The sequence below is a fragment of the Cornus florida genome, unplaced genomic scaffold (assembly GCF_030987335.1).
Source record: "Cornus florida cultivar Cherokee Brave unplaced genomic scaffold, ASM3098733v1 CherokeeBrave_3.0.0_Hap2_Chr07, whole genome shotgun sequence".
Classification (NCBI taxonomy): domain Eukaryota; kingdom Viridiplantae; phylum Streptophyta; class Magnoliopsida; order Cornales; family Cornaceae; genus Cornus; species Cornus florida.
The window spans coordinates 35,272,318-35,287,844 of record NW_026775577.1 but is presented as its reverse complement, the minus strand read 5'-3'; the positions used below and the strand labels follow the sequence as shown (position 1 = coordinate 35,287,844).

The following is a 15,527-nucleotide window of genomic DNA, read 5'->3' as shown; positions in this document are numbered from 1 at the left end:
GCCCATGCATATTTTGTTCAAAAAAGGACAAATGGTTTGATTCTAATTGAATTACAAATGGGCCTAATGACTTGTCATAGCAGTGTGTTGGGCCAGTACCACAAACCTTTACCCTTTGGACTAGTTAAATTCAGCCCCACAATCATAGATTGTTTTTTCTTGTGTTCTTGTTGAGCACCATTCTACAAATTTTCTTCCTCAAGGGAAAGCGTTCGCCATCTAACCCAAAAAAAACTTATACGGTTAAGTGAAGCTGTCTACCACAAGAACCCTCAAATAGCTGACCACAATAGAGGTGGGGCCCTCAGTCAAATGTTAGGTTGGGTATTTGAATAAAGATTCTATATCCTTGGAATTATGAGTTTGATCCAAGTAGAAATGAATTATCAGTTAGTCTTTTCATTTTTTGTGGGCCTGTTTGACAACAGCTGCTGCTTCATGCTTTTCGATTCCAACAGCGAACTGTAGCAAAACGTGCAACAAAACGAAACTTCTAACAAAGAGGCCAAAATCGAAGGCAACAATCCTTTACCTTTTTCTTTTTCCCTTCTATTTATTTACTAAATCTCAGAACCAATCTAAGAAAATATTGAAGTAGAGGCTGCATGTCACACTGACAAGATGATGGGCTCACTGATCAAAAACTGAAGATGAGAGTAGTTACGTAATAGTCGGTGGATTTTTGTGATTGATGATTAATTTTTCAACCAATCACAAGAGGAGAGTCTCGAACTACAGTAGTCGTTTTTGCGACTCTGGCCACAGTATGACAATGGTATATAAAATTCACATTTTGAAATTAGATTATCAGTTAAAATTTTCTCCATTTTTAATTTCAAAACGTTGATTGTCATATTGCCATATGTAGCGCAAAATAATATAAATTAAACCTGAATGGGATTTTCTCTCACGCGTTTGAGATCTAGTAGCAAGCTTTCCCTCTCTTTAACTTACTATTCATTCTCTCTTCCCACCAAATATCCATTGATGCACACCATCTCCCCAATTCTTGAAACCTAAATATTAATCCTCTCTTTTGTCAACCGACCTCCACCGCTTGCAACTTCCTCCATTCCCAAACCATTATCTTTTACATCCAATCTTTAGAGATGATTCGAGCCTCCAGTTATTATTTTTTTTTTTCCTAATTGGTATTCACACACACTTGTCTCTTCTGGGACTTGAACCCTGACCTCCTTTTGAGAAGTAAAAGGCTGATACCGATAGACCACTGGCCCATTAGTGATTCAAGCCTCTAATTAATAAATACCCATAACTCTAGTAGTATCCAAAATTTTGAGATTTATCATCACCTGTTGCAATATGAAGCCAAATTGAATTCCTTACACTCCATTAATAATTGGAATCTTACAATTGTGGTTAATTTACCATGTTTGAGCTAGAAAATCTTAAACGCGTGAGGGAAAAGAAATATTTCTTTTTGGATGATCCGTAAAAAGATCCAAACAATTTTTATTAATTATTTAAAAAAATTTAACACATGTCATATTTTTATTAATCCATATCAATATTAGAAACACATTTCTACTTATAGGGCCTGAGGCAAGCCTTGTTCTTATGGAAATTGGCAAAGCAATTTGGAGAATTTTTGACATAAGTTCTATTAGTTCGGACTTGTTTAGTATTGAATTGGGCCCAAGACAAAAAAACAATAATAACAATAATAATAGTTCTTCTATTAGTTAGGCCCATGCTTCTTTTGCTGAACTAAGGACAAATGGTTTGATTCTAATTGAATTACAAATGGGCTATACTTTCAAATTGAGCCTAGGCCCAATAAATCCTTGGTCCTAATGACTCGTCATAGCAGTGTGTTGGGCCAGTGCCACAAACCTTTAACCATTGGACTAGTTAAATTCAGCCCCACAATCATAATATCCTTTTAGGATTGTTTTTTCATGTGTTCTTGTTGAGCACCATTGTTCTCTTTTGCGACAAATTTTCTTCCTCAAGTGAAAGCATTTGTTATCTAACCGAAAAACTCAAACTGTTAAGTGAAGATATCTACCCGTGATTAGGACAAGAACCCTCAAATACCTGACCACAATAGAGGCGACGCCGTCAGTCAAATGTTAGGTTTGGTATTTGACTAAAGATTCTATACCCTTGGAATTATGAGTTTGATCCACGTAGAAATGAGTTATCAATTAGTCTCTTTGTTTCTTGTGGGACTGTTGGGCTACCGCTGCTGTTCATACTTTTTGATTCAGACAGTGAACTGTAGCAAAACATACAACAACACGAAACGTGATTTAAATATTACCGAAATGCTTCTAATAAATAGGCCAAAACCCAAAGCAACAATCCTTTACCTTTTTGTTTTTCCCTTCTAAGAAAATATTGAAGCAGAGGCTGAATGTCACACTGGCAAGATGATGGGCTCACTGATAAAAAACTGAAGATGAGAGTAGTTACGTTGAGGAGTGGTAACCGCAGATGAATATGGTGACTTCACCTCATGTGATTATTGATTTAACATAATAGTCGGTGAATTTTTGTAATTGATGATTAATTTTTCAACGAGCAGAGTTCCAAACCACAGTCGTCGTTCTAACAACTTTGGGCACTATATGACAATGGTATATAAAATTCACATTTTGAAATTAGATTATCCGTTGAAAATTTCTCTAATTTTAATTTCAAAACATGATTGTCATGTTGCCATATGTAGCACAAAATAATATAAAAACATGGGATTAAATTTAAAAGCAAGAAATAAGAGAATACGTTTACCATCTTATCTTATGTGGCCAGCCAATTCAATCCTAATCGGAATCCTAATAATCTAAGAAAGTAGACAAGTAGTATCTAGGTTAATGACTTTATAAAGAGGATTACCTTACTACACAGTCTAAGCATCTCACAGCTAAGCATAGAAATGTTTTTTTGGAATTATCACAAGGTCACGAAAATGCTTTCGGTTAAAGTTATTGTCTGCGTGCCAAAATCCTAACAAGCTCGGTGTGATTTAAAAATAAATAAATAAAAGTCAATTATAGATCGAAGGACAATCTTTAGTACGTTCGAAAGTAAGAATGACTCCTTTTTCAAAGTTTTTTTATTGGCTAAGATCGATCTTTAAAATCCTCGCAAGAAATTCACATAGAAATGGGAAAAGAGCAATATTGAAATGATACCAAAGAACTAAATAATTAATGATGCTACATTTTCATCATTAACCTTCAATGTTGATATATTACATGAAACACAGTCTGGCTAACACGACACGAGATCGATAAAAGAGTTTGGGTCTGAGCTAATTGTGTTTGTGTCACAATCGTGTCGAAACAGATTGACCAGTTAACTAAACGTGTCGTGTTCGTGTTTGATCATGTTAACACGATTATGACACGATTAACCCGATTAACTAAACGTGTCGTATTCGTGTAAAAAATTACCCATTTAGCTAAATGTGTAGAATAAACGTGTTGTATTCGTATTAAAAATGACTTAAACGTGTCATTCCGTGTCGTATCAAGTCTTGACTCATTTATTAAACGGGTTACGCGTATCGTGTCGTGTTACACATCTAATAATCGCGTCGTGTTCGTATCAAGTTAGGGTCTTCATGTCGTGTTCGTATGGACCCTCGTATTCGTGTCATAATCGTGTCGACACGAACACGACTCCATCAACACGAATTGCCACCCCTACATAAAACCATGCAGACTTGCAACTTACTAGAAAAGTAATTCTAAATCACAACACGAAATTTACTTTATTCACCCAAATTCAAAGAAGACTACGTCGCTTGGTTTACCCAAACTCGGGAGGCTACTTCACTTGGTTCACCCAAACTCAAAGAAGACTACGTTGCTTGGTTCACCCAAACTCAAGGAGGCTACATCGCTACATCCATGAATGAGGATATTCTACTATAAACATCTAAAGATATGATAACACTATGTATACCCATTGTACTCACATCTTCACAAGATTATCCTTACGGATTACACGTCTCTCCACTCATATCTCTCAACAATAACTTACATATTTATTTAAAGAGCCCAAACTCAACTCGTTGTTCAACCAGGATTGCAATTCCCTAGTTACCACTAATTAAATCGATTTTTAAGGACTAATGCTAGGTACATCATGGACATCAACTGGAATATTAATCATTTTTGGTAGTTATGTGTTTTAACATCATTATAACAAAACATTTTATGTTGAAAAAAGAAAAAAGAAAAGCAAGATTTATTGATCTTAGAGCCAAAAGTAGCTTAGAAGAGCACAGTTTATATATGATTAATTAAGGCTATTAATTAGATGGACTATATATAAAGTTGAAAAAAATGTATCGATTGCATGCAAATCAATACTTAGGTTCAGAAATCACAATGCACCACCAGTTGTTAAGATGCTGTAATGAATTGATTACCATCAGCTTCAATCATTGTCATGATTTAATCACCAGTTGCTCTCACTGTTGATCCACAATATATACCATCATAAATTCAATCTTTATCAAAACAATATCATTGTTATAGACGGTGTTTTATTGTTACATGACTTGTTCAGTAGGGAAAAGCCATGGTCGAGCTTTCGAATTGAGAGCACCGACTTCGTCGAGATATATATATATATATATATATATATATATATATATATATATATTTGGGTATTTTCATACATAGAATTCTGCAAGATTTGTGGAGTCTTTACATAAAGGAACTTGACAACCAAATAGATGGTTGCTTTGATGTAGTGTGTTAATACAAACATATATGCACGCATAGTAGTTAGTACTATAATGAGGCATCAATGTACATGAACTGCACAAAAGTCAACCATGCAAGAAACAACATGAACCGGCCATTTTGGGTGCACTTTGTTTTAAGGGCGTTTTATTTTTGATTAAAATAAAAATAGTATTTTTGTTGTACGACTATTTTGAAAAAAAAAAAAATTGAAAACACGTTTAAGTACAATATTTTGCTGTGAAAATGTCAGAAATAGAAATATGCACGTTTGGGTACGATGGTTTTGGGTTATAAACAATTGTCAAAACAAAAAAAAACACATCTTTTTGGTGTTTTGGTTTTGGGCCACTGTTCACGAAGTGTTTTAACACCGTGTAAAATAGAATAAAGCCGCATCAAACATGTTTTTTTTGTCAAAATCGACATCGTGGTAACCCAAAAACAAAAACAATAGAAATAAAACCCATACCAAACGAAAACAAAGCAAAATTAGGTTAAGAATTTGTATTGAAAAAATAATAATAATAAAAATAAATAAATAAATAAATTTGAGTCTTTCCCTTTTGCTCCCAACTTTTGTATTCTCCAATTGAATTCTTAAAACGAAAATAATTTTCAAAGTGAATCGTCGGACCGAAGAGTCTGACCGATTTATTTATAACTTTCATATGCATTAAAGTTAATCTATAGTAGGATCTACTTTAAAATATTGAACGATAACAATGACTATTCAAACCGACTATTCACTTGAAGAACATCGTTCCTTTTTAAAATTTTAAAATAGAGAAAGGCAAATGGTATATTGAGAATTAGGGTTCGAGAGATTTGTACATCTTCTTTTTTATTTTGAATGGGTAATTTTTTTGCCACGTGCACCGGCACAATAATATACGAGCATGTGTGGCTATATCCATTGTTAGAGATTAGTCCACATTTGAATTTTTATTTTTTTTTTTACTAAATAACGAACACACTCGCGCAAAAAACTAGACACTACTTCCGGTGTGTGAGAAATACAAATTGTAACAAACTTTGCTGCTGTCCACTGGAAGTTATTCTATTAGAAAATGGGCAATCATACGACCGCCCAGAAAAATTTCCACCGACATAATCATAACCATATATCTTTATCAATTAAAGAAACCTATTCTTGTTGTTTTTGACAGCTCGAGCACATTAACCATCCATAATGAACCAAGAAAATCTCATATTCCACAAGGTGGTGTCACACGAATTTCACATTTATGGATTGACAAGTCCTTTTGTAAGAAGACTTGAGAACACCATAATTGCAAATTTATGTGATAAGACACTTGAAATTTTGAACAGCTTCTATTCATGCTTTTTTAATTTTTTCTGTAATAATTGACAATCTTCTCCTATTTTTGCAATTTTTTCCACAAAATGCTGGATGCCGGGGCCTTCTTTTTGACCTAACCAATCTGCATCTCTCTTTATTTTATTATTATTTTTATTTTTTGCCTTGATGTTCTTTTCTCTAATGCATGTCTTGTTAACTTTTGCCACTACTGAAGTTTCTTTTCTTATTCGCTTTTTATTTTTTTATTTTTATTTTTTATCATTTCTTTTCTTATTAGCTAACAAAGGTGAGTATAAAAATAAATAAATAACAAAGGTGATGTTAATCTTACTCCCATTTGGTCAAGGGCATCTGAATCCAGAGTCCTTGGTTGTCACATCACATAAAATGGGGTTTAGTAGGATGATATATATATGTGTGTGTGTGTGTGTATAGATATATATATATATAATGTGTTTGAACTTGGTAGGATATTCTTTCCTTGTATCTCAATCTTTCCCAAATGTGTTGTTCTGATTTCAATTACCCAAACGGGTTGTTCAGATTTCCATTGTTTGGGTTTTTAAAGATCTGTGGTTGCATGGTCCAATCTAGTAAAGATGTTAGAATTACTTTTTGATCCTCAGGGGAAAAAAAAAAATTTAATTCCTTAACAAAATAAATAAATGTTTAGAATTATTTATGGTTTAAAATATTTGATGTGAGTGGAATTGTTGTGAAATAAATTCGGAGAATCAATCTGAAGTGGTGAATTGGATTTAGTTGCCCCTTTGTCATTTTTTTTGCTACAGATGCACTAATTGCCTTTGCATAATTGACCAATTAAAATAGTAAGTTTAGTAATTTATTGTAATTATTCGGTACAAGAATCATTTTCTTTTTAATTTTACCGGCATAAAACTAAAAATCAAACAACACACAAGTAAAAATAAAGTAAAAGATTTAGAAAGTAACACCATGTTTCTAGCGAGAAAACTCTAATTGATGAAAATCATCCAATTGCGGGGGAAAACCTTGGAGACTGTTATGCAGTCTCGATTAAAACAATTTGTTATAGGTGAAATAAAAGTACAATGTACTCTGACTCAGGCTCACACCCTTTTACTCTATTAAGAATCAATTGTTGAATGCATTCGGCTTTACGACACCCTAGTCCCAACGCACTTGACTTCGGGATTACTTACTTGACTCCTATACAAGGATTGCTAGTAGATTAACAAGCACTCCGCGAATGCTTTAGTAACCGGTATGATCTCTCCCTCATTTTCATCAAATCTGAATTTTTAAAGTTGAAAGACAAATCTGTTTTGGTGACTGGTAGCAATGAATCTTCGATTGCGAACAACTCCAATCAATAAGAGAAACACATCATAAATCACTCGTGTGTAGTATATATGTTTTCAAAGCGCGAAAAAAAAATATAAATAAATAAATCTTTGATAATCACTCAATGACTTCCTTAGGACTTTGGAAAACTTGACTGCAAAACCGTAATGATTTTGAGATAGTAAGGAATGCATATATAGGCATTTAGAGAGACCTAGAAACCCTTGGAAAATTTAGTAATTTTGTCCAAAAACTTCTCTCTAAACCCTGATAAAAAAGGTAATTGGATTTGTCTTTAAAAAAATTTCCTTTTTGGTTCGAGCAAATACAACTAATGAAGTGTAACCGGTTGTACTTTGTCTGAGAGTAAAAAGTACTTATATTTTGACTCTAAAATACCTAGTTCTCAATTAAAAAACTTAAGTTAAATATAACTTGTCCTCACTCTCTTACCTGTCTAAGTGTATTCTCGTTGACTACAGACTGACTGGGGTGGCAAAATGGGTCAGGACGCATCAACCCGCCCATATCCGCCTGCTTTTTAATGGCTATGGATGAATCATATTTAATTTGAGGGTCAAGATGGGTGGATAATTTTTAACCACTTAATTTGAGGGTTTGAATGTAATTCATATTCAACCCATATTTCACCCATCATATAATAAACACACAACACCCATCTATTCTATATTGCACTCAACTCATTTCTCTCTCTAAAATTCTCTCACTCACAATCCTCCCTCTCAAAATTTCTCTCTCATCAATCCCTTCTTTCTAGAAATTTCTTCTAAAAAAAAAAATAATAATTTTAAATAATAATTAAAAAAATAATTATAAAAAATTATAAAAAGTAAAAAATTTAAAAACTTTTTGAAAAAAATAATTTAAAAAGAAAAAAAAATTCAAAAAAAAATTTCAAAAAATTAAATAATAAAAAATGTTGATGGCTTTTTATCCTATTTATTTTATATAACTCCCCATGCATCAGCTTTCTTGATGGCTTGGATGAAAATCGAGGTGCTTAATTAAAGAAAGACAAAAAACTATTTTAACCTATTAAAGAAAGTTGAATGTACCTATTGCTTAAGTTTATAATTAATTTTTACCTGCCCGACCATGTCCCAGCAACTTTCTTTAATTTGTCTAACAAAGTTCACAGCAATATACTGTTAGTAAAACTTAAATTGTTCTGCTATAAGCAATTTTTATTTTAATCATATTTTTAATCCAAATAAGAATTGGTCAAAAGTTATTTTCCTCAATCTGCAATTCATATTTCTTAAGAGAAAAAAAAAAAAAAAAAAAAAAAAAAAAAAAAAAAAATCATGTTTTATAAAAAAAAAAATAATAAAAAAATAAAAAAAAAAAAACATTCATGAAGTTTAGTATGTGCACATGAATTTTTGATATTTGAAAATGTGTAAATTATTGTCTAATATTTGTTGACACTAAATTTTTTTTATAGAAACCTCAAAACACCCTTATAATCTCTCTCTTTTAGTGTTTTTCTATTTTTGTTCTGTTTTAAGGATATTTTAAATATTTCATTTGATATATTTACTTTAATTTATTGCTTTCATATATTAATATATACACATACAATAATTAGTTGATGGTTCGTATTCATAACTCCTATCTCTCCATTACTAAATTTTTATTATTTTTCTGAAAGTATAAAAAAAATTAAAATTTTAAATAATAAAAATAATAATTAATGGGTTCACGGGTCATAATAGGTTGACCCTGCCCATTTTCAAAACGGGTTAAATATGGGTCTTGACCCCATATTGACCTGCTCATTTTCAATTCAATCCAAACCTAGCTCAACTCGCCCATTTGCCACCCCTAAGGGTGAGTTAGCATTTGTTGTTCCGTTTTCAATCTCAGGACTCAAAACTAAAACAAAAATTACAACGAACTCATTTTGATACCAAAATATGCCAATTAAAAAAATTACATTTCCCATGTTATAGTCTGATACCAATGTTACCACTTTGATATTTAATTTGTTGGAGGTGAAATATAATTTTAATTATGGCTAGATGGGAAACACTACTAAAACTTTTGACACACATCCTTTATCTGGTTGGAAGGTTGGAAGGAAAGGAAGAGAGGGAGGAATCAACAAAGGATGAAGCATCTTTCTATCTGGTAAGCGTTAATATGGCACTATCAAACATAATTTGTTTGTTGAGTACTACCCAGTAATCTAGTAGATAGAGTGTCTAGCTTATCGAGCGGTTATACTCGTGTTCAAATCTCCTCTCTTAATTTGTCAGGATAAAATAAATAAATAAAAATTAAATAAATAAAATAAAAATTAAAAAATGTAACTAGTTTTTATTACTCATGATTATGTTCGTATCTTTTTTAAGAGTCCGATATTATTATACATTTTTAATAATTAACTAATTCGATTAATTTACATTGATATTCGTACGAATTCGTTATACTGTGCACTGTGATTGACACTATATTTATTTTAGGGCTGAATTCACACCTCAAAGAATGACATGGAGTTGACACGTGACAAAGATAAATTGATTCATAATTGAAGAGCTGACACGTGAGAATGAGAAATTGACTCATAATTGAAGCCCATATCAGACATGGGATTGCTTTTGTGTTTAATTACCATCATTTCCATACAGTTAGTGGAGATCGAAAGCAATGATCAAAAGGTAATAAACAATAAAATTTTACACAAAAAGTTACTAGTAAACAAGTTCCAACTATTAAATGGGCCATTAAATCATAAAGTGAACCACCTATAGCCTTCACGTGAGAATCCAATTTACATCCTCCCTACCTTTTGATAGACAATGGAGATGGAATAACTTTTACCTTTGGAGAAAGAAATATAGCAATGATGACATGGAGATACATAACTAAGTGGGTGAACACTCAAGTCCGGATCCTCTGGGATACACAGTATAGTGTTTTACTGTCTTAGATCGATTGTGATCGCGTACACCTATAGATAATCTACACGTGAGTGATTATAATTTATCAATTTGATAGATTGTATGATATTATATCAAATGGAACGATTATGACTAATCACTTGTGTATATACTTCAAAACTTGTAAACCATCACAATTGTCTAGTGCAGTAAAACACGGTGCTATTACCACACCAGATCCATTCATAAAATATAGATATTGGTCATATCCTCAAAAGTAAAGACCATCTTTTGCATTATTGTGAAACACTGAGCTGGTTGTGTGTACTTAACAAGACAAATAAAGCTAAATCTCATCATGATGAATTTGGGTCATTTCATGTAGTCAAAAATAATTCCATGAACTGCAATCATCAGCCCCTTAAGGATTTCCCTCCAATTCTTTCAAGATCTTAATAAGATAGATTGAGTTTGAAAATTCTGAACCATGCACCTTGTTGACAAACAGTTTACAGGTCCCACCCTAGACCCTCCCAGAACCCCAATTTCAGCCACTAATTCAGAAAATTAAAAAAAAAATAAAAAAAAAACCCCACATGAAACCAATTTGTCTACTATGTTGTTTTGCTCATAGAAAATAGCTTAAATAAAAAAGCCAACTTAATGCACCAGACTCTCCCGCCATCGCTGCAAGGTTTGGGAGGTTTTGATGTACACGGCTTTATCTCTCCGCAGGTGGAGAGGCTGTTTGTTTCCCAATTGATTTACCGAAACATGTCATGGTCCATCTGTCCATGCAGCAAAAACTGGCATATGAGGTATGGACATGGGAGGCCTCAGCTGGGCTGATGAGATCCAAGAACTCATACTATCTGTGGAGCTAGCTGGTGGAGGCATTGCAAAAGGCAGTGACAAGCTGTTGTTTTTCTCAGGGCTGCCTTCTCTTGAGCTGCTCAAGCTAGTCACTATCGAAGAAGTGTTCGACATGTGAGCCACCTCTGGCTGACCTGACCCCATTGTATGGATCCCAATCAGATCATGTGCAGCCATTGAGTACAACGGGCTCTTGTAACTCGAGTCAAGACCGTCTAGTTTCTGATCAGGTTGAGACGAATTGTAGAGGCTCATTTTCCAATCTGATTCAATCCCATTGCTCTCCTTTGGGAGAATGGCTTCCCCATTATGGTCATTAGCCAAAGGGTTGTGATTAGGGACCTCATTACTGGATTCTATGCCGGTGTTTCGCCTAGCCAGATCTCCGGCAAGAAGAGTGCTGCTTGCCATGATTCTATCCACGTCGTACCTTGTTATGTCAAAGTTTGTTACTGCATTCACCCCACGAAATTTTATTGCCGCCACATCATAGGCCTCAGCAGCCTCCTCTTGAGTGCCTGAAATTGCAGTTCAATGAGAACACATAACAACATTGATCACACATTCGATTATTGTCAAACACAAACACATAAAAAGGACTTAAAAAGCCCAACATTAGCCTTAAATTATGCAGTACAGTCAAAAAGATCAGTAAAGAACAGCCTTATTTATAAAAGCTTGGTCTTGCTGACAACTAGAAGTGCACAATCTCGAAGTGTCCCATGATCAACTTTTTTACCATCCTAGTGGCTGAAAAAGACAAGACTGCATGCCTTAAAGAGAAGCCTTTTTTCAAGATTAGAATTTGCATAACAGAAAATGCTGAAAAAATACAAACAAATTAATCAACTAAAAAAAAAAAATTAAGACAATTTTTTTTTCAAGATTCGAAGAACTCACTGAATGTCCCTAGATAAAGATCCTTGTTTCCTGCAACGCGGCCAATCCGAGCTTGCCATCTTCCATGTTGATGGTGTCTGCTAAAGATTAAAACAGAACAAAAATCTTATTCTAAACTTAAAGAGAGAGCAATGTGTATACAGCTATAGTTCATGTCAAAACAAGATTCGAAGACCTTGTTACGCCGCGGTAGATTGAAGCTCCCCTTGAGAAACCACTGCTTTTTCTGCAAAATGAGATTAATAAGATTGAAGTGTATCAAAGTAAATGGAAATGCAGTTCTTATACAGAGTATAACAGAGGCAAAAATTTACCTTCTCAAGTGAGCTACATATTCCTGTCTGGTCATGTTCTTCATTTCTTCTAGTTCTTGTTGGTAATTTTCCAACTGTGAAAACATTAACAAAGGTTCATACCAGTTTTTTACTCAAGAACTCATAGATAACTGTTTGCAATGATAATCCAATCATTACCGGGAAATTGGTATGCGTCGAAGGTCCCCAATACTTGAGTGCAGCTAAATCATAAGCTCTTGCAGCTTTTTCTTCCATATCATAACCCCCTGAGAATTAATAACTATGAATTATTTTATGACATAAAAAATAAAAATAAAAATTAACAGAATATATTCATTACTCTTTTTTTTTTTTTTTTTTGATAAGTAATATACTCATTACTTAATAATTTCTAAATTGGTAAAAATTGAAAATAAAGAAAAGAAAAGGCTTACCCAGATAAACTGAAAGCATTGATTTGATTGGAATGGCAAATCCAGAGCAAGCAAGATCAAGAAAATTTGATAACATGTACACCATTAGTGAGGCCAAAAAAAAAAAAAGGACCAAAAATTGTAGTGTAAGGCATAATGTAGAATGAACTGTGTTTTCACACTAACCTTGCCTTCCTTTCCTGCTTTGACCTTCTTTCTTGCAACTATTGTCCCATAGATGAGCTTCATATCTACCAGTCCATCTATGCCTGATGGTCATTGACCCATAAATGAGACCATAAAACAGGCACAAAAAAAAAAATTTATTTAATTAGCAAAATATTGATAATAAAAAATAAGAAAATCACTGGCAGAGAAAATAATAAAATATATGAAAATACCAGGAAATTATAATATCTGTTGCGTGAAGAAAGGTAAGATTTTTAATAAACAATAACATGCCCCATTATAGGAAGCACAATGGTAACTAAGGGTCTGTTTGGCAATTAAAACCCCAAGTGTCTGTTTTCATCCAAAACAATGTTTTTGCTGTCGAGTGTGTTCAAACATGAAGCAAACGATACCAAACACCTTTTCGTGTTTTGCTTCCCTAGAGTACACTAAAAAAATGCTTGCCAAACAGGGACTAAATAGGTAAAGCACTAACCTTGTAACACCTCTGTATTGTGAGGTTCTCTGCCCAAATGTATCAATGGACTTCCTGTGAACAATTTGCTTCTGATCCACTTTTTCAGACCCTCTTTTCTTGGCTTCCATGGCTACACACCCAGTCACAGTAGGTGAGACTTGGTGCGAACCAGTAACACAGCTTGAATGAGAACCAGGGCTCATGGACAAGCTCAGAGAATGCAAATCCCCATAACCCAATGCACCAACAGACCTAGATTCACCACCATTGTCACCCACAAAACCAACCATCTTCTGCTCCAACGCAAGACCAGTTGGGTAGTTCCTCGAGATCCAGTTCTTCATGCCAGAGATTTCATCAGCCGACATTGTTGGGAGCTGGAGATTTTGGGCTTCTTTAGCCTCGCCCTCTAGCGGCGGTGTTTGGTACACCTCATGGCCTCTAAATGCCGAATAATTCGAGTATTGTTGCACTTGAATCTGCTGCTGCTGTTGTTGCTGGTGGTGTTGTTGCCTAGAGTTTTGTTGGAGATGGTGTAGCAAATCTTGACTGGTACTGTTTGTTTCATGATCTGGGTTTTGATGGTGGTGGTAGTACATGCTGTCTAAGCTCAGAGCCATTGCTTCTCTGTCACTGCTTTCATATTCATGGGTCCCCATTGTTGCACCACCAAAGAAGTCCTCCAGCTTTGGAGCACTTGAAGTTGTTATCATCCCTTCACAGTAAAAAAATCAAGGGAAAATTACCACAACTATTCCAAAAATTGCATATCCTATTATTACCACCAAACAGTAAAAATTAAAAAATTAAAAAATAAAAAAAATCCCTAAAGGTTAGAAATAAGGAGCAAAGATCAAGCTAACCTAGTTGTTGTGACCATGTTCATTCCTAGCTTGCATATCATCATATTATTTTCAACCAGTGAAAAAATAATAATAATAAATTAAAATCCCGAAAAGGGTAGAAATAGTGAGCACATTTTTAAGCTAACGTAGTGGGTTGTGACCATATTTATTTCTGACAAGTGGTAAAAAATAATAATAAAGAAAATACCGAAAAGGGTAGAAATAGTGAGGAAAGTATGAGCAAACCTAGTGGTGGTTGTGACCTGGTGAGAGCTTCCATAATGCAGAGGGAGCCATCAGACTTGAGAGGCATGACTGTCAAAGGAGAGCCATAGACACCACCATTTTGATGATCACCATAGTAGCTGAAATGAGGTGAGGAATGGAAAAAGCTTGGTGGGACTACTGAACCAGAAACAGCGTTAGATGGATGATGGTGATGATGATGAGTTTGATGGGGGTCTAGAGGAAGCTCTTTGTTGTTCATGTCATGAGGAGAGAGAGAAAAGCCCAACCAGTTACTACCACTACTATTGCTATTGCTGTTGTTGGTATCATCATCATTACTCATGGACTTCATGTTCTCTCCCTCTATGAATCTCCTCTCTCTCTCACTTACAAGGTTTTTTTTTTTTTTTTTCTCCCTTGGTTGGTGCTAGGCAAGCTCAATCATTGGGCAACAAGTAAACTAATCATATATCCCAAAAATTTCATTCCTATGCTTCACTCCATTTGAAAGGAAGTGTTTTGTTTTTTAGCTGCAGAACTCATTGGAAGAAACACTAACCAAGCTAGCTCTTTATTTAAAACTAATCACACACACACACACACTCAATTTTTTTCTAAAAATAACAAAGCAAGTCTCTTTAAAATAAAGAAAGGAACGAGTTATGGATTTATGGGTAATTTTTTCCTGCACACCATGGGGATCTGTGTTCAAGAAAGACCTCTTCTTTTGCTTTTCCTACGCGCTCCTCCTCTCTCTGCCTTCTCTTTCTTTTCTCTTTTCCCTTTCAAACGTATATATAGATAGATAGATGGATATATATACACACATATATAAATATAGAGATATAGTAGAATTTATGTGCATAGTGGTAAGTATATTCCTTCGTACCCTTGTCTTAAATTAAACTAGGACTAAAAACATAGATGCAATACAGAGATCAAAACAGGAAGCAAGATAAAAGAGAGATCCTCGATGACTGCTCAACACCCAGGAAATATCCTGTTATCAATGTGCCAAACATCTCTCTTGAAATTTACGCCGTATGGTA

At 34.2% G+C, this 15,527-nt stretch overlaps 1 protein-coding gene across 1 annotated transcript; it reads right to left on the bottom strand.

Annotated features, from left to right (window-relative positions):
- Positions 1 to 10,848: 10,848 nt before the first annotated feature.
- LOC132267024 (AP2-like ethylene-responsive transcription factor ANT) lies at positions 10,849 to 15,171 on the bottom strand. The gene is made up of 9 exons (XM_059768055.1): positions 14,497 to 15,171; positions 13,424 to 14,120; positions 12,943 to 13,025; positions 12,778 to 12,786; positions 12,521 to 12,609; positions 12,362 to 12,435; positions 12,223 to 12,273; positions 12,048 to 12,124; positions 10,849 to 11,665 (listed from the first exon to the last, which is right to left on the bottom strand). Exons 1-9 carry the CDS (start codon positions 14,828 to 14,830, stop codon positions 11,052 to 11,054), a joined length of 2,028 nt encoding a protein of 675 aa, XP_059624038.1. The 5' UTR covers positions 14,831 to 15,171; the 3' UTR covers positions 10,849 to 11,051.
- Between the last annotated feature and the right edge of the window lie 356 nt (positions 15,172 to 15,527).